This window comes from Oxyura jamaicensis, chromosome 5 (genome assembly GCF_011077185.1).
Source record: "Oxyura jamaicensis isolate SHBP4307 breed ruddy duck chromosome 5, BPBGC_Ojam_1.0, whole genome shotgun sequence".
Taxonomy (NCBI): Eukaryota; Metazoa; Chordata; class Aves; order Anseriformes; family Anatidae; genus Oxyura; species Oxyura jamaicensis.
In genome coordinates, this window is record NC_048897.1 from 29251835 (window position 1) to 29270525 (window position 18691).

Below are 18691 nucleotides of genomic sequence, written 5' to 3' on the forward strand. Positions count from 1 at the left end.
GTTATCCCAGCATTTTCCCAAGTTTGTAAACCAAACACTGCCGAAAATGTCGACAAGGCACCATTTTTTTGTAAAAACTTTAACAGCAGTTTCAACTTATATGAGTCATATTTTGTCCCTCTTTTTTCTAAGAATTTGCTTATCAATTTCACTATCGCCTCTTCCCCAGCCGATAGATTTGCCCCCATTTTACTTCCCGCTGCTCACCTGGGGACAGGCGTGAATCCGGATGGGAAGCTGCAGTCCAGCTGTCAGGTTGACTTGTTCAGCAGGGTTCCCTTCGGATGCTATGCCTGCATTGTCTGTCCTTATCACGTCAGGGTCACCGTTTGAAAGGAATGAATGACACGACTCCAGGCTGGTGTGTAGCTGAAGCACTTTATTGTCTAACCCATCTACTTATATAGGCTTAGCGTATCTACATGCTTTGATCACACAACTTGGCAAAGTTTGCTTGTTAGCCGTTATTATTGTTCACAAGATGATCGCACAGCAGCCCTATCTCCTTTTCATGTACTGATGAGCAACAGGCCAGACTGCACCTGTTGTTTTTGATCTTCTTGTCTCCCAGTTATACCTCCTTTATCTTCAGGCTACATGACTTTCACCTCATTCTGCATTTTCCTTTTCTCACTTCATCTCTGTGTCTAACATACTCCACATACTTTCCGACCGATTTCCCACAGAACATGGAATCACAGAACTGTAGGGGCTGGAAGGGACCTCGAAAGATCATCGGGTCCAACCCCCTGCCAAAGCAGGTTCCTCAGAGCAGGCTGCCCAGGTAGGCGTCCAGACAGGCCTTGAATATCTCCAGAGAAGGAGACTCCACAACCTCTCCAGGCAGCCTGTTCCAGTGCTCTGTCACTCTCACCGTGAAGAAGTTCTTTCGCATGTCGGTGCGGAACTTCCTGAGCTCTATCTTGCGGCCATTGCCCCTTGTCCTATCCCCACAAACCACTGAGAAGAGGTTAGCTACATCCTTCTGTCTCCCACCCCTCAGATATTTGTACACGTTGATAAAATAGAATGGAAAAAAAAAGTAAAAAGAAGAATACTTTTTTATTATTTTCTTTCTTTCGAGACAATCATTAGTGTTACCTAAAGAGAAATTGTCAGGAGAACAAAACCTACTCAGTGTATCTCAGTTTCAAGATGAATTTGGGTATCCCTGGGGGAGCCTCTGCATGTACGTTGGTCTAAGCAGAGAGAGTTGTGCTGCCAAATCTGTTCTATCTTTTTCTACTATAAAAGTAGCCAAATCCACATAAAAACAGTGGATAGGATAATATTGTAAGGTAAAAATAATATTCGAAGGCTCCTCAGAGCACAGTAATTTCTTCTTGCCTTTTGCCCTTCAAGTTGCTGCTTCAGCTGGCTTGTACCTGCAGAACTTCCTGATCCTTTTACTTTTACTTGGCTAAAGTGAAGCTAAATCGTGCTGAGCATGCCAAGTATTTTTTTTTTTTTTTAATCCAAGAAGATGCAAAAATAATTGAAATTATATATTTTCTTTTTATACTAACAGATATTTTTAAAGGCTGCAGAAAAAGCTGGGAGACAAGATGTTATATTTGATCCCAAACAAAAGGAATTTTGGATTTTAATTCCATTTAGCCTGCTTATAGTAAGCTCCAAATTTATTTTCTCATGGTTTTTATTGTTTTATGTGATTTTTTTCAATTCTGTGAGCAAATCAGAAATCATTCACTTACCAGCTGTATTCTGTGCTCCCGAGCTAAAATGTCTGCACAGTCTGTTAAACAAGGTTTCCTTTTTACTTTTTTTTTTTTTTTTTAATTATATTTCTACCACTTGTTTCCCTGCCTAAGATCTACAGTGAAAATAAAAGCTTAGAATGCTTATTTAGATCCCTTGCTTAGGTACTTGCCTGAGCAAAGCCTGCTGCTGTTGGAGGCTCCATAACCTTAACTTTAGCTTTTCTTCTTCAGCAGTGCTCTGGGACTCCTGCTCTCTACGCATAGACACTTGCAGGATCCCACTGCGTGAGTGAGACCCCCATGGATGGGGGACACAGCACTGTTTCCTCTCAGAGCTCGGGAATTCTGTCTCCATCAGGCAGAAGGCTGATCTCAGCCCTTTGTGCTGACTCTTCTGGTGTGGGGCTGGGGAAGCCCAGGTGAAGCCCATCATGTGGGGAGCCCTGCTAATTGGGCTCAGGTGTAGAGCAGGTGTTTAAGGGAGCCTTCAGGGCCCTAAGGGTTTGCAAAGGCTTTGAGGAAGCTTTGGCTTATGTGTCTGGGAAGTGTCACTGGTTCTGGGTAAGTTTAATAATTTTTGAATTCAAGTCTTAAAATGTGCAAATAGGTTCTTTGGGATTCATCCCCTATTGTTTGCCCTTATTGGCTGTGTCTGGAGGGTGAGTTTCAGCATTTCTAGGCTTGTTGTTATGACTAATAGCTAAAAACTTTTCTGAGAGACACCAAGCATCTCCTCCCCTCAGTTTCTTAATCTAATGAGGCTATAGAGACCTGGGGAGTTGCTAGGAGTTCATAAACAGGGTTTGAATGTGACCGTGGGAGAGATGAACAAAGCCTGAAAAAGACTGTGAAGGCAAGGGTGCTCTGTGTGCACGTCTTTCCTGCCTTCCCTTCCCTTGCTACTGCAATTACTGTTTCTTGGGCAATTGTGAGTGCCTGAATGCTGCTGCTGTCCCTGGGCAACTCTCTCAGCTGCATGAGGTTCCAGGTCCTGTGGCTCTGCTGGTGGCTTGAGAGCACTTGCCTTGTCCAGGAGGAAGAAGGGGTTGACGTGAGTTAAGTGCAAAGGGGGTAGCATGCTCTTAATGAGCTGATTTTTTTTTTTTTTCCCTCCCAACAGCTGTGTTGCTTTGGTTGGGAAAGGAGGAATGGGTGTTTCCACAGTGAAGTTATTGAGAAACTTAACAAAACTCCAGAAACAGGTGAAAGGGGCTACTGTGAAACAGTCTGAGCTACCTATAGAAAGTTCTGTGCTTCTGTTTTGTGCTTTTTCTTCCTGCTTTATATGGGCTACTGCTCTAGACGTTTCAGGCCCTGTCCTTTAAAGTTAGGTTGAACCAGGCTGAGGGACTCATCCAGGTTTTTTGCAAAATGTCTGTTTTACCTCCAGGCTGTGAAGTCACGTACAAGGCCTACTGGACTAGAGGATAGCTTTACAAAAAAAATCTGTTTCCTTGGGATCTGCCCCCTGCTTTTATGTGAAGGCAAACACAGTCTTATCTGTGACAGAGCATGGAGAGTCTGCTCTTGCTGCTTCTGGATGTGTGTTAACAGGGTCCTATGACCTGAGCTGCATTTTAAAGGGTAATATATATATATATATATTTTCCCTTGAGTAATGCTCTCAGGTGTGTGTGGTGGGAGGGGAAATTACTGTTTCTGTTCTTCTCTTTACTCTGAGAGTGATGAGATAGGAGCTCAGAGAAGCTGTGGATGCCCCATCTGGTCTGGTGGGAGGTGACCCTGCCACAGACAGTCTAGTAGTTAGAACAGATGATCCTTAAAGGTCACTTCCATCCCAAAAGATGCTATGATTCATGATTACTACTGTTAAGACCTCATTTGTGGTTTGGAACTGGAAATTAGCCAAGCTCAGCTGCTTGATCTTATTATGAATGTTTCCAGTCCTGATCTGGTGCTCTTGCTGCAGCTCAGAGGAGCAGGCAGTTGTTTTGGGTTTCAGCAGAAATCTCCCTCCCTGCTATTGAGGGGCAGCAGGGAACCAACCTACAGCTTGCACTGCTGCTGAAAGCTTTACATGTAGTACAGAGATCTGTAAATGTTTCTTTCCTTATTGTGTGGCTGAAGTAAATTCATGTTTTTTAAAGGAGTAGGAAGAAATGTTTCCTTATGGCAAATGGGAAGGATGACTTCCCCCCCCAGCTCCCATACCTTACTCTGCCTAGGAAATGATTTGAAGCTGGGAAATAATCTGGTTCAGTGTTATGAACCATCCCTCTCCCAGCTGCCAGGAAATGCCTGGGGCTGTATACTAGTGATTAGCGCTCAATTTGATTTCAGTCCTGAGAGAGGAAATCTGTTTATGGGAGGAATGTTCTGCATGCCTTGATGAGATGCCTTCTGGAGTCAGTTATCTGGAGTCTGCTGCTGATGTTGCCTTATTATCTGACTGCTTTCAGTAATGACTGTCAGTGAGAGCTGGCCGCTCTGGTGCTCCTTGCTTACACCAAGAAGTGCACAGAAGCATGTGTTAGTGCACCAGTACCCACCTGCTGCTGGTTTTACCACTATGCCTTTAATACCTGCTGGGCTGAGCAGCTGGAACAGGGAGCTGAGCTGCTCTTTTTTTCTTTCTTTCTTTTTTTCTTTTTTTCTTTTTTTTCCTACTCCTGTTTCAGATAATGCAGGGTCATTCAGCTTTCCTTTTAGCCCTGCTTCGTAATTTTATTCAGGGAAATGTCCATGGTTGACTTTAAGCCCCAAGTTGACATCCTCATATTTTTTTTTTCCATAAAAGCTCTGCTCTGGCATTCCCTAAATACATTAATGACAATGACTTAAACCATATTTCAAATCTGTGATGTGAAACATCAACACGTGAGGCAGAACATCTATGAAAAGCAGCTGAAGTGTAAACTGGTTAACTGGAAATAGCCACCAGAACATCCATCAGGATCACTGCCTTTGGACAGACACTAATGAGGCCAAACCTGCCTGAGAACCCCTGCACCTCACGTGCCCTGTCACTGCTGTCCTCCACAGAATTATTTGCAGAGATTCCTTTAGGAGAGCAGCACAATATTAATATTTTTGTGGATTACTGTCACTGTTGTTTCTCATTTCCTTGGGTCTGGCAGCTGTTTTAAACCTTGGAGGACATGGGATCCTGTAGATTTATCAAGGAACAGCACGTCCTGTGGCTTCCTCAGAGGCAGAACTCTGCTGTGCTGGGGGTGTATCTCATATATCAATCCCTTATACTTTTGGGAGAGCTGGTATGGGGGAAGTGTAAGCTCAGCTCAATGCATTTTGAGGCTCTAGGTGTGGGCCGCTGAGGCACTGATGACTGTCACTGCATGACCCCATAAGTGGCTGGTAGACCCAGAGCCACTGGAAGATCTCCCCCAGTGGGGTGGAAATCTGACTTCCATTGCCACATAAAGTACAGAGGCAACGATGGGTTTTGCTGTATTGTCATAGCCCTGTGTTGATGAACTTTATCCCTTTTATATCAATTGGCTTGGCTCCTGGTGGATAGGCTGCAGGTAATGTTCCAGTGGTGCCTGAGGCCTGCTCTGTGTGTGTGGTGGAGACTTGGCTCTTGTTTGTCCCCCCCATCAGGGATGCTGCCTGCCATCATCCTTCAGTTTTTTTTTTTTTTATGTTTTGGCATAGATCCTGATTTATATATTTTTTTTAATTGTAGAATCTTTCAGGGACAGGATAGACCCATGTACCCTATGCGTTTTATTGGTTTATGATACATGAATGTGCAGGAAGAAGCCTTTAGGATCAACTGCAAAATGTGCCTTTCCTTATGCAGAGAGCAGTAAGCAGCTCTGAGTGGTAAGTCTCATCCCTAAGGATGCTCAGCCACCTGATCCACAAGTCTGTCAGAAGTTTAACTGGCTTCTGAAAAGCACTTGAGATGGAGCCTGCATTTACCAATAAGTTAAGAAATGCAGTGTGATCTCCTGTTATTACTAAGGCCTGTCTTTTATTTGCTGTGATTCCTGGTCTGAGGGTCTGGGATCACTTGAAAAATGTAATGATGCTTTCTGTCTCATGTCTAAGTGTTGTGTGACAGGGTAATAACCAGTAATCCCATGTGCTGTCTGACTGCCTGTGGTCTCAGTTTGAAGGGCTGACAGCTTAAATAGCCTAATGAAGGCTTGGAAAGTCAGCACTCCTGCTGACTTATAGACAAGGAACTGGGACACAGAGGTAGCCAGCTCTTCCTGTCAAGTCATTCAGGGAGGCTATGGCAGAGCCAGGAATTTCATCCAAATCTCCCAGTTACCTGAGCTGCTGGATCAGGCACCCCTTCCAAGGGAATTTTGGAGCTGGGGGAAGACTTCTGCTGAGGCTGGTGGAGTAGAGCAGTGACTGAGATGCTGTTTTCTGCTTTGAGGCTCCCATTTAAGCTGCTTCAGGGCTACCCTCAGAAGCAACAGAGACAAAAGCAGCCTCTTGCTTCAAATCAAAGCTTGGGCAACAGAGCTGAAGGCTGTGGCTTACCTCAGGTGGGAAATCTTTCAGCTCTAGAAGAGCTTGAGGAGTGGTTAATCTTCCCATGGCATGGAGCTGTGGCACTGGTTTCTGTTTCTGCCACTGGGAGCCTAGAAGTGCAGTTCACAGCCCTGCAAATACCATCTTTGGTAGTGGAATAATGAGAAGCAATCCCTCGGTAATATAAAAATACCTGACAATAGCAGGAGGAGAATTAATGTGATGCTCCCCAACAGCACTGTCTGCTTCTGGGAACCTTTATCTGTCTGGGGAGGGGAAATCTGCTCTTGGTGATGCAGCTGAGAGATGTAGTCACACTTACCTCTCTGGTAGAGGGCAGGGAAAGCAGCATGCCGGTGTTGAGGCTGTACCAGCACAGCAGCACGGAGCCTTTCAGGTGGTGTGTTGGTCCTAATTCTGACCACGCTGCTTTCCATGGCATAGTCTGGAAATGTGATGTACAGCCTGCACACCCATGGGGAGGCTTTTGCCTTTCAGAGACCTTGCCGATGTTGGTGAGCAATCTGTAGGGTGCTGTGATGAGCCACCGGAAAGGTTCCTCTGCTTTCCCAGCTTTTTCCATGTGTAAGCATCTGCTCTCCCCATGAGCTGTCTCCTGGCTGCTTGTAGCAGCGTGTGAATGCAGGGCAGCTGGAGAACATCTGGAACCTGCTGTGAAAGCTGAGATGACAAATGCAAGTCCTGTGTGGCTTATGTTTATGCACACTTCTTGCTGACGGTCCAGCCCTGTGAAAACACAGCTTTGTCGGAGTCTGGAGCATGTTAGCTCACTGAGCCTGAGCATTAGGATCTGTTAGCCGCTGACCAAACCAGAGCTTACTGGGCAAAATGGCAGGGCTTTACTGGGACCAGTGGAGCTGTTCATCTAATGCTGGAGGAGATCCTCACCTAGTGAGTCTCACTGCCTATAATGCACTTCAAGTTTCTGCTTATCTGGAGTAAATAAGTCTCAGCATCTAAATGTGTTGCAGTGCAGGAAGTCTCAGAGCAACTTAAACCAGAAACAGGCCCAGTGCTGCTGAATGTGCTTTGTCCAGCTCTGCTTTTTAGCTCGTGACTGCTAGCATTGGTGTTTCATTATGTGATATGGTGGTGTATGAGCTACTTTCTCACTGCTAGGCTGATGGCTTTTTGCCTCATTTAGGATGGAGGGATAATAAAGAAATGTCCCTGAAATAACAAGTCAGGAACATCCAGCTGGTACTCATAGCTCCCCAGCCAGATGATTAATCAACTGAGCCTTTGTCCTGGTTTCAGTTAGGACAGTTATTTTTCCTCCTAGTAGCTGGTAGGGTGCTATGTTTTGGATTAGGATGAGAAGAGTGCTGATAACATGCTGATGTTTTAATTGCTGCAGAGCAGTGCTTACACCAAGCCAAGGACTTTTCAGCTCCTTGCTCTGTCCTGCCAGTGGGCAGGCTGGGGGTGCAGCAAGAGCTGGGAGGGGACAGACCCAGGACAGCTGACCCAAACTGGCCCAAGGGGTATTCCATACCATCTGACGTCATGCTGAACAAGATATCGGGGTGGCTAGCCGGGGTGGGGGGCCGGCTGCTCGGGGTTGGGCTGGGCATCGGTCAGCAGGTGGTGAGCAATTGCATTGTGCATCACTTGTTTGTACTTATTATTATTATTTTCTATCTTAATAAACTGTCTTTATCTCAGCTCACGGGCTTCACTTTCCCGTTTCTCTCCCCCATCCCAGAGAGGGAGGGGGGAGGGTGAGCGAACGGCTGTGTGGTGTTTAGCTGCCAGCCGGGTTAAACCACAACAGCCTTCCTGGGGGCTGCTGGAGTTTGTTTGTGGCATACCCATTCCTGTGGATGTGCTTTGTGCTGCCATTCCAGGGAGAGGCTTTCAGCTGGTTTAGGGTGCAGATGCTGGGCAGGCAGTAACAGGCTGGCTAAAAACAAAGGCTTCTTAGGAGAAAGATCCATCCATGGTCGTAACAGGAACTGACTGAAGCTGAAGTGGGGCTCAAAGCCTCTAACAGCCCAACTCAGCAAGCCCCCAAGTTCTGCATGCCTGAATTCCACCCCCCCCACCCCCGAAATGGTGCAAAGCTCATTGCTCACAGAGATGTGTAAAAGGTAAAGGGATCAGCAAAAAGACTCCTGTTGATACCAACGCACAGTTCAGACAGGTCCTTCTGTGCTGCATCTAGAATGAAGCTGGTACAAGGAGTGACCAGGCAGGCTGGGCTATCCTGGGGAGCTCAGCTCCATGCAGTACTGTGCAGTGTAATTATGCCTGAATCCTTCCACCTGTAAGAATTCAGTAGTGGCCTAGAATACCTGCTAATTCTTTTGCTAAGAAGTCAGGTGTTAAGACATGCTTGCCTTTATGTAAGCTGTGGATGACTATCATCCTGCTACCTGAGTGAGGTAACAGCCTGTAGGGAGGTTATCACCTGTCAGTGAGCCTGAGGAAGAAAGACCCTTGCTTTTCAGGGAGACCAATGGCAACTGCACAGCCTTCTCCATACAGCAGTTTGTATTTGCCTCTTGTACAGCTCCAGGTCTCCTTGCTCTTCAGAACATGGAATGCTCAAGCTCTTCGTCTGTAACGTTGCATGTGGTGTTCACAGTTTGGTACATTAAGTAGCCTTGTTGCTGTGGGCAAAGTGTTATTGTTGGCTGAGGGTCCCTATCCTACCCTGCAATCTTTCCTGACAGTTATTCTGACAGGATTATTGTAACAGCAGTTTTTAGAAAACATGTTTAATTCCCTGCATATGAGTTGTGTTACCTTTCAGGTGTCATCTCTGGTTGTTCTAGTGTGCCACAGTCTCGCTAGTCTATGGTGTCTACAGTTGTCAATCTCACAACAGTGATGTGCAACTTTATGCAAACTATCCCAGGGAACTTGTGACTGGATGAAAGCTTCATCCAGTGTGAGGAACTCATGACTTAATACTTTCATGTATTAAGTCTGTTTATGGCTGAAAGTAAATTTGCTTGTTCTGGAAGTTGCAGTCTGCTAAAAAGCTAGGGATCTCCTCATCTCATACGCTGGGACAGAAATCGGACAGTTTGAGAAAGTGAGATCCAAACAGCCTACAGGCTCGGACAGTGGCATCTCTGCAGTCCTTTAAGTTCAGTCTCAGCATTCAACCACTCCATTTTTAAAGATTACAGGGCTCTAAATCACTGTACTGGCACTTTAATGACTTGTAGTAGTAGGTTGGATGGCTGCATGGTACAGCATAGGGAGGTGTGGGCAGGGTATAAAGCCTTTAATGCTAGCTTGACCTTTGAAAGGAGGGGGAGAGCGGCTGCCTCCCTCTGCACAGCTTGCTTTCTACCATGGCCTGCTTCTCACAGTTGCCTGCTGCTGTTAAAGGGGGCTGGAACCATTCTGTGAGGAAGCTTCATCTCCCCTTGATAGCCTGGCACTTTTCCCAGCCCTGTGCAGGGCAGATCCAAGACAAGGCTGGGAAGATGCAGTACTATGTAGACATGTCTGGCACAATTCTACATCTGGTTTGTGAGCGTACAGTTATCTGTCACTTTAGTTGAAACAACAGCTTCCAGTTTGTTATGGCAATGTTCTGATAACACTGCTGAAGTGTCAGAGTGATCTTACTGATCCATTGCTCCCTTGGCTTGTTTTTCTTGTGTTATTCAAGCAGGATATTGCTTGTGTATAACTATTATAACCTTAGTGTTGTGTTTTGTTTTTTCCTTTAAAAAAAGGCTAAGCTCAGGCCATTTGATAAGGAAACAGTTAAATGTGTTTACATAGAGACAGGAACCTTTTGTCTATGCTTGATGAAACTGGACCTATATAAATCAGTAAGATATTTAATTAGTCTTTACAAAATACACCATGAAATGTAAACAGATGCATCCCTACTTAATAGAGAGCCCTGTAATTGGGAAGTGCTGCATTTAGGATTAGGTTATTCCTCAGAGGAAGACTGACACAGCTCTCCTTCTTTTACAAAGAAGGAAGCTTAAAGACAAAAAGGAACAGAGCAAGTAATACAGAGGGTGTGTTTTTGGTGGTTTGTGGCTTTTTAAGTCATTTGCGTGATAGGTTTGGCAGCAGTTCCCTAACTGTCATAAAGAAATACAGTAACTCTAAAGATAATATACAAATCTGTAACACTTGACTGAAACAAAGCTGTAACAAACAATCCTGAGTTATATCCACATGTTCATTTTGTCAGTTCAGATTAAGCAGTTAAAGTTATTTATTAACTGCTTGGGAGACTTAGCTATCTAGTTTTGAAAAAGTGTAACCTTCAATAATAGCAGAGAAGTTGTAGCTTATGCTGGTGTTGTAATAGCAGTGCCATTTTCAGCTTCAATCAATTGCACTTGTGCTCTTACCTTGCTCTGGGCTCTTAGGCAAGAGTTTGACAAAATCCCTAAAAATTGCTTATGATGCTGTTTTTTTTCTTCCCCTGATAAAAAACCTTAAAATGCTTCACCATTTTTGCCAATCAGTAAATTGGTGCAACCACCTTAGTTGCAGAGAGAAGACAAATGACTGGAGCCATTGTTCTATTGTACATGTGTCAGATAAGAGTACTTTTGGGTATATACCATAGAGTGGAAAATGGAAATTTGTGGAACACTGTCTTTTTTTAAAATCACTGTAAGACAGCATGAAAGAAAACTGCTTTCTTAATGTGTTAAGTATAAATTTACAATTAGGAATTTAATACAAACAGCGATATCAATATTCTAGTAGAAATCAAACTATCATGTCAGCTGAATCACCTGATTCCCCTGCAGTGAACACATTACAAGGAAAGTATGTGTTAATTGGCATGTATTGACAAAAGTGCCACAAAAAATTGAAGTTATTTGTCCCTTTGCAAATTGATAAAAAAGCATAATACAGAAATCTATGCATACACAGCATAAGACTTTTACAGGTAAGACATTTGTACATCCATTTAACCTCTGGTGATCCACTCATTCAGCCTTGACAAGTCAAGAGAATTCTGACTTTTCTATTTTCCATTTTCAGCACTGAACATTCGCTCCTAGAAAGAGAAAAGTGAAAAAATAAGTGGCAGTTTTGGAACTGCACTGTGCTTTAGTAATGTAAGTTAAGTCACCATTAAGTACTTGTCAGTCAACAAGGGCCTAGATGATGTAATCAGTGTATTCCTACCCCCAAAGCACAAAACTCCGTTAATCCCATCCAAAAGACTTGTCCTACACTGACAGAAAACTTTCACGTGTCCTAGCTATACTCCTATCTGTGCTGGTGCCTCCTACAAGGAGTAAAGCATGTACTATTCCTAACTCACTCTCTGAAGATTATTATTGATGTTAATTCTCAGCAGTGATACAAGTCTAGAACTAGACATCTCACTTAGCCAGTAGTGTTATTTTGATTAGCTGCTACTCTAAACACTGCCTTAGGCCTAAAAAACAGGTGTGTCTATATACACCTGGCATGAATATAAACTTCACTGCATCTCAAGAATAAAAAGTTCATTCCTTGGAGGTGTCTGGTCTGCTAGCTGCCTGTCCTACACAACATACCACCTGTACAAAACTTGATCAGGCTTGCTGATGCATTCCTAATCCTCTGCCACACCACAAGCAATTGAGGGTTAGCGGCAGTACTTGAAGGAACATGAGAGGTAGAAAGAGGCAGCACAACATAGCACCTACCTTTAACATTGTCTCCAACTTTATTGCATCTGCAGCAAATTTTCTGATCCCATCAGATAGTTTCTCCACAGCCATTTGGTCTTCATTATGGTGCCAGCGGAATGCCTTCTCATCCAGGTGGATCTTCTCAAGATCACATGCCTGAGCTGCACAAGGGAAATTCAAAAAGAACCAAAACTGCATTATCAGATTGCTATCAAAAGCCACCGGTATCTCAAAACTGTGGCCATCAACAATTGGACAGTTTTGAACACTACTTTCAGCATGACTTGCTGCATGAGCACACTTTGGGCCGCAAGACTGAAAGTGTTCCTACAATGTGTTTGGAAAAAGTTAGACACAAATCAGTCTCCCTTAAACCACAATGTTCATAGGTATGCCATTATCTTGTATCTGCTTCTTAATGGTACAGTACTTTCAGGCCTATTATCAAGAATTATGCAATGGTGCTACCGCAGCAAGATATTCTAAGCAAATATGCTGAACAATTAAGTCTTTGATTATTTGGCAAGCACCTAACAAAGGCTCAATTGATAACATGCCTACAAGCTAGCTAGCACCCAGTAAGCAGCAACCCATGGCAACAACTCTGCAAATCTCATCATCTGAGTTGAGAAGAAACATTTTAGTAAGGCAATGGAAAAGCAAGAGCAGTGCAACAGGAACATATGCTCAGAACTATTGTGGCATAATATCAGAAAAGTTATTCTTGCATATTACTTCATTTCTAAAACTTCTGGAGGAAAAAATACATCTTTTGGCATGCCTAGAGCTAACAATTTTCTGATGCAGTATCAGCATAATGATTAAACCCTGTTTGGCATCTCTGCTAACAATCAGTAAAAAGTCATCCTAAATATATGAAGTATAAAGGTCCTTCTTCTCTCCCTGTCCTCCCAGGGGAAGGTGCTCAAATCCCATCTTAATTCCAGTTAGAATACTCAGAGGGACCTAAGATCCTAAGGAACTATGTATAAGCAGTGGTAGTAGTACAGCTGTAATGCAACCCCTTCAGAGAGGGGGCAACATTCAGCCTTAAAACAAAATAAAAGCAGGCGCTGTAGAGCTGAGGGGAAATGCATGCTCTTAATGCTCTTACGCAGAAGTAGACTTACCATCTTTAACACTGAGCGTGGGAGTTAGCTTGACGTGCTCTTTGCTGAGCTCTGCCAAAAGCTTGGGCGAAATAGTGAGATAGTCACAGCCTGTAAGTGCTTTTATTTCTCCTGTATTTCGAAATGAAGCACCCATCACAATAGTTTTGTAGCCAAACTTTTTGTAGTAGTTATAGATCTTAGTGACACTCTTCACTCCTAAAGAGAGAAAAATGGCAGTTTTCAGAGTAAGTCATTAGAAGCACAAATTATTCACAACATGCTGAAAAACCATTTGTTTCACAAGGGGATTTTCAGAAGTAAATGAGTAGCTATTGGGGGAAAAAAAGCTTTAAAAAAGTGTTTTTTTTTAAAAAAAAGCTTACCTGGATCTTCTGAAGGTTCATAGGTTTTCTTATCTCCATTTGCAACATACCAATCCAAGATGCGTCCTACAAATGGGGAAATCAGAGTAACCCCAGCTTCAGCACAGGCAACTGCCTGGGCAAAGGAGAACAGCAAGGTCATGTTGCAGTGAATCCCATACTCTGCTTCCAGAACCCTGCAGACATAGGCAGGCTTAAATGGCATTTTCCTCACATTTTAGCAATGTCAGTAGGTTAAACTACTGATTTCTTGACTTAAACTGCACCACATCTCTAATTTATAAGCTTTGAAGTGTAAAGGTAGCAAAGCAAATCTTTTGCACTGCAGATGACTTAACGCAACATTTCAGGAAACTGTTTACAAATGGCCCAGACCTTGTTTGAATAAATTTTTCCTAATTCAGCAGAAAGCTTTAGTATAGCACCATGCTTGCTAGCTGTAGCCCTGGCAACAAGTTTCCTGGTGCAGTGCTTTCAAAACAATTCTTTGTTTTATGTGGAGAACATGTTTAAGTGTCCAAACAGCCAGAAGCACACCAGGTACAGAAGTACTTACTTGCCAGCCTGGATTCCTTCCCATGTTGAAGAGAGCTTTATGAGAATCCGATCTTTACCAATTCCTGCTTCCTTATAAAGGTCAATAAGACGCCGGGCCCTCTGAATCATTCCTTCCTTATCAAAGGACAACCTTTGGAACAAGAGCAGGACTTCTTAAGTTTTATTAATAAAACTCTCCAAAAGAAACAACATTCAGAACCACTGTACTAGGTTAGCAGAATTTATATACTAGGAGCAGGTTTTTCTTCTCAGAAATACTTCCTTGACTGTAAGCCTGTCAAGTTGCGTCACTGCTACTGTTTAATTTGGAGAATCCAAGAGCTCAACATAACTTTCTCAGAGAAAGTCACATTTTCCTCAAGTTTTTCCAAAATGAATGTAGAAGCTGAGCCTTAGAAGTGACTTGACAAGGAGCACATGGACAGACAAATCCTGTGCAAATCACCAAATAAATTGCTAAAGCAGATCTCTTGGAAAATTGGGGACTATCACACAGAATGAGCAAAGTTCTAGGTATACTAAAAGCATGATGTTTCCCTTGCCTAAGGACCAGAAGGTGGGCAACAAAGATCAGATCTCCACATTACTTGTTCTTATGAAGTTTTGTCACCAAGTTATAACAAAGTCCTGATCAAGCAAGTGAACTGCAATTTGTCTAAATATTAACAACACAAGCTCTTGATAGTCTTGTAACAATGAACTGTCCACTCAAGAACATACTTCTTCAGCTCACATCGCTTTTTGTAGACACAAATATACATGGTAACCCAGAGAAAAGAGAGCCAACCTTGCATCTACTTCTGTGGACACGCGCCCAGGTATCCTCTTCAATATTTCAGCTCCAAATAATACAAAAAGCTTGTCACAAGCATTTTGTATTTGCTCATCTTCTGACCTAAAAAACACAAAGAATAAAATCTCTTTTTTTTGGGGGGGGAGGGGGGAGGCGGGTAGCATGGTCAAGACTTGCCATTGATTTCAAGATCAAATTTCACAATCTGATTAACATTAAATTCCTGCATTCAAGTAACCACTTCTGTTTTGCTTCATGTTTGTTCTGCCCCCTGTGTACCACTGATAGTATTAGACTTCAGACACTATTTCCTACTATGCTGTCAACTCAGGAATGTTTTCTGGAGCAGTCCTCGAAGGCTATATGAGAACTGATAAATGGAGATGTATTTCTGAAACTTGTAACAAGAAGCTTTTCTTTAGGGTTGAGGCTTTCTGGTACAGGAGATAAACCTACAAGCACACAGGGAAAAGCCCTAGTATGTTGCTAGTAGTACTAAGCACTATTTGCATAAATGAAGTATCTTAAATATAGACCTACAAGGGGGAGGGGAACAACAACATTTTTCTTACCCGCCAAGTTTTTTCCCGTATGCAACCGCATCATCCACAAGTTTCTGGTAAGCTGGCATCTGAGCTGCAGCTAGTATCAGAGATGGGTTTGTGGTGGCATCTAGGGGCTTGTACTCGTCAATTGCTAGGAAAACAAAACAAGCTTGTTTAAAACATTAAAATGATTTTGCTCAGATATGTAAAGATGGAAACACTTTTATGGTTGGAGGGTAGTTGCATTCATGACGGAGCAGACTAGTGTATGGTGATGTTCAAATAACACTGCCTGAATGTTGGCTTGCATCAGAAGTACCACTACAAGGCTTACAGCAATACAACAGAGCACAGTTTACTCACTACTTTAGGCATTACTCAAATTAAATAAACTTGTAGAAATGACAGATGAAGAAAAGTGATACTCAACCTTCATGTCATATTCACCACCATAGCTGAGTTCCAGGAATTACAGGGGAAAGTAAAGACAAAAGGTTCCCTTCCCTTCTAGGGTCAGGTGTTTGGGTTTTTGTCTACAAGTGTTAGAACCAGAGAAAAATAAAAATTCATCTGTCCAAAAAAAAAAAACAACACAACTATTAGTGCCTTTTAGCATTTTAAAACTTCAAGTAGTTGCATATGGCTTTTTGGTATCAGGTCTTGTAAGTTCCTTGTACGAAAGGCAGCCTGGCAGTACATAAGACATTTGAATGTTTGGCTTATCCTAATCTCCGGACTACACCTATTTCAGGTGGCAGCAGTTGTTTACCAAAGCAGGCTGTGACTGTGCATTGTCAGGCCCTAATCAGAGCTGAGCTGCCCAGCATGCTGGGTCTGACTCAGCAAACGGGTCAGTGCCTCTGCAGGCCCTTCGGTGACTGCTGCTTACAAGCTCCAGAGAGTTAACCAGAGCTAGCACAGCTGAATGTCCAGAATAATGAAATATTATCAGCTCCTTTTCCTCTGCATTTATGCATGGGGATGAAGACACGAGTTAATAGAATGTGACAATTTTTGTAGTGATAGAAGAATTTTTTTTTTCATAACTTCCCCATAGGTAACGATTGTGATCCTGGAGCAAGTTCATGCCGTATATACACATCTTTCAAAAAACACTTTAATTCACAGGGGTGCTGCTTAGAATAAAGTGATACATTTATAAAACTGTGTTCTGAAGCAGACACTTTTAGAAAAAGCTTATTTTTGACAGCTTATTACATCTCTCCAGTATTGCAGCACTTAAAAGAATCTTATGGGTTTCTGGCAAGATGCATAAAGTAATATCATTAAGTCTGTCACACATCCTAAACAAGACAATTAAGCACATCAGGCAAGAAACTATAATTTTCCCCTGTAGAGGGCTAGGTAGGTATTCCAGTGGATGTTGAGGAGGTACTGGTAATGATACAGTTATTCAGTATTTTCCAGATGCCGGTTCAGTGTGAGGGTAATGTGGCTGATGGAAATGTTTCAAGAGAAGTGGTGTTGTAGGAAGCAGTTGCTTAAAACTGCAAAGTTATTGTAGCTGCTACTGAAGCCAACCACCACTTGGTGCAGATATAAGTGTATTGGGCAGTTTATCTCTTGCTTTGGGAACTGTTCAAATTAGCCTCTTTTCTTACGCAGCACCATACAGGCACACTTATCTAAAAATCCTGGGAAATAAATTAGCAACAATTGCACTTTAATTAGTAGCAGTGTTTAAGCTGAACAGGGAGGGAGCCAGGTGTCACCCATATTTGCACAGTAAGAAAGATCCACAGGTGACAACAGGCAGTCAGAGATCAACTGCAAAAGCACTTCAAGGAGCACATTTAAACTTTCCAGCAGGCAGCTCTCAGCCTCCTTACTGCCACCAACACTCAAACACCCCCCATGCCGTCCCAAGGATTCTTCATTATGCTTTTCTGAAGCCAGGGTAGCCAGTGCAACACCTTAAATTCATGTAATTTCACCACACGCTGGTCTTCAACCAGCTTTGTTGCTGCTCCAAGGCAGGTAAACCTGAGGAGGCCCAAGCTGTCACTTACTGTTCCTGACTGCCTTAATTTCATCTTGACAGAGGCGCGAGTGCCCTGCGCCTTTCGGGTGCTGCAGTCGTCTGTCATGTCAGTCAGAAAGGAAAGTAAACTTCCCTGTAATGTTTCACTTAACTGGACACTTGAAATCAGGCAGTCCCAAGCACTTAACAGACGGAGGTGGCCGAGAGCCAGCGCATGCACACAGGCACACGGTCAGCGCTGGGGCACAGATCTCCTCTCCGACCACCTCTGTGCATTCCCAGCTTTAGATTTATTAACACAAGGCGCGGGACGGTGGATGTTTGGGGCCGTGCCTGCGGGATCAGGCGGGTAGGAGGCAGGTGGCTGCGCTACGAGGGGCGGCAGGGCAGGATTCACCACACGGAGCCTGTGGGACCCACGGAGATGTGGCGTGGGGGTCTGTGGGGACAGCCGCGGGCTTTGTGGCCCAGCCCCACCGCTTCCCAAGAAGCGCCTGCGCCTCCTCGTCAGATAAAGAAGGCAAGGAAAAAAAAAAAAAAAAAAAAAAAAACACCTCTTGCATTATTTTATTGCTTCACAGTTGCTTTGCTTCCGCCTTCCGAAGAAGGGGGGAAAAATAAAACCACCACCACCCAACCGCACACAGCGGCTATCGGAGCGAGCACTCCCAGCCTGTTAATTACCAGCGAGCCCCCGCAGACCGCCTGTTAATTACCAATAAGCCTGGCGTGCCCCAGCTCTGGCGGACACCCCGCAGGGCGGCTCACGGCGGATTTCCAAGGGGCTGAACCCGGCGGCAGCGCCGTGCCCCTGCGGCTCCCCGGCGCCGGGAGCCCAGGTCTCGAACCCGCGACCCTCGGGGCAGTGGGGCAGCGCACCTGGCGGGGGGCGGCGCGCTCCCAGTCGTCGTGTCCCCCCCCCCCCATCCCGCCGCGGTGGTTCGCTCCCCCTCCGCCGCTTGCCCCCTCAGCCGGGAGCATCCATTCTGCGCCGGGGGGGGTGCGTAAGAGCCGCCGCCCACCCCACCGCTTTCCCCCCCGACCCTCACCGTTGAAATCCCCGGTGTCAGCCACCACCGTGGTGTGGTGCTTGAGCTGGTCCAGCGCCGACTCCATCTTCTGCCGCTTCACTGGGGACACCGACATTTTCCGCGGGGCGGGGGGGGGCTGGCGCCGGCCTTTAAAGGAGCTGCGTGCCCGAAGGGGTACCGGCCTGCGCGCGCACCCGCCGCTCGTGCCCGACACCCGCGGCTTCAGCTCCCGGGGAGAGGTGGGGCCGTCCGCCTGGCCCTCCGCCAATCCCGTCTCGGGGTGGGGAGTAGCAAGCCAATCAGAAGCGCAGTGACAAGACGGACGGTGTCCAGCAAGAAGGAGAGAGGGGCGAGGGGAGGGAGGAAGTTTCTGATTGGCTGCCCTCGCGGCTCGGGAAGGCGGGAGCTCGTCACCTTGGCGACGGGGGATGCGG

The 18691-nt window shown here is 44.7% G+C and overlaps 1 protein-coding gene and 1 long non-coding RNA gene across 2 annotated transcripts; one reads left to right on the forward strand and one right to left on the reverse strand.

Annotated features, from left to right (window-relative positions):
- The first annotated feature begins 839 nt into the window (after positions 1 to 839).
- LOC118167384 lies at positions 840 to 16053 on the forward strand. Its single transcript, XR_004751110.1, has 3 exons — positions 840 to 850; positions 8800 to 8803; positions 15919 to 16053. It is a non-coding gene; the product is annotated as an uncharacterized LOC118167384 (long non-coding RNA).
- TALDO1 (transaldolase 1) lies at positions 10704 to 18483 on the reverse strand. Its single transcript, XM_035326663.1, has 8 exons — positions 18276 to 18483; positions 15252 to 15375; positions 14674 to 14781; positions 13885 to 14016; positions 13329 to 13504; positions 12964 to 13161; positions 11849 to 11994; positions 10704 to 11208 (listed from the first exon to the last, which is right to left on the reverse strand). Exons 1-8 carry the CDS (start codon positions 18370 to 18372, stop codon positions 11176 to 11178), a joined length of 1014 nt encoding a protein of 337 aa, XP_035182554.1. The 5' UTR covers positions 18373 to 18483; the 3' UTR covers positions 10704 to 11175.
- Between the last annotated feature and the right edge of the window lie 208 nt (positions 18484 to 18691).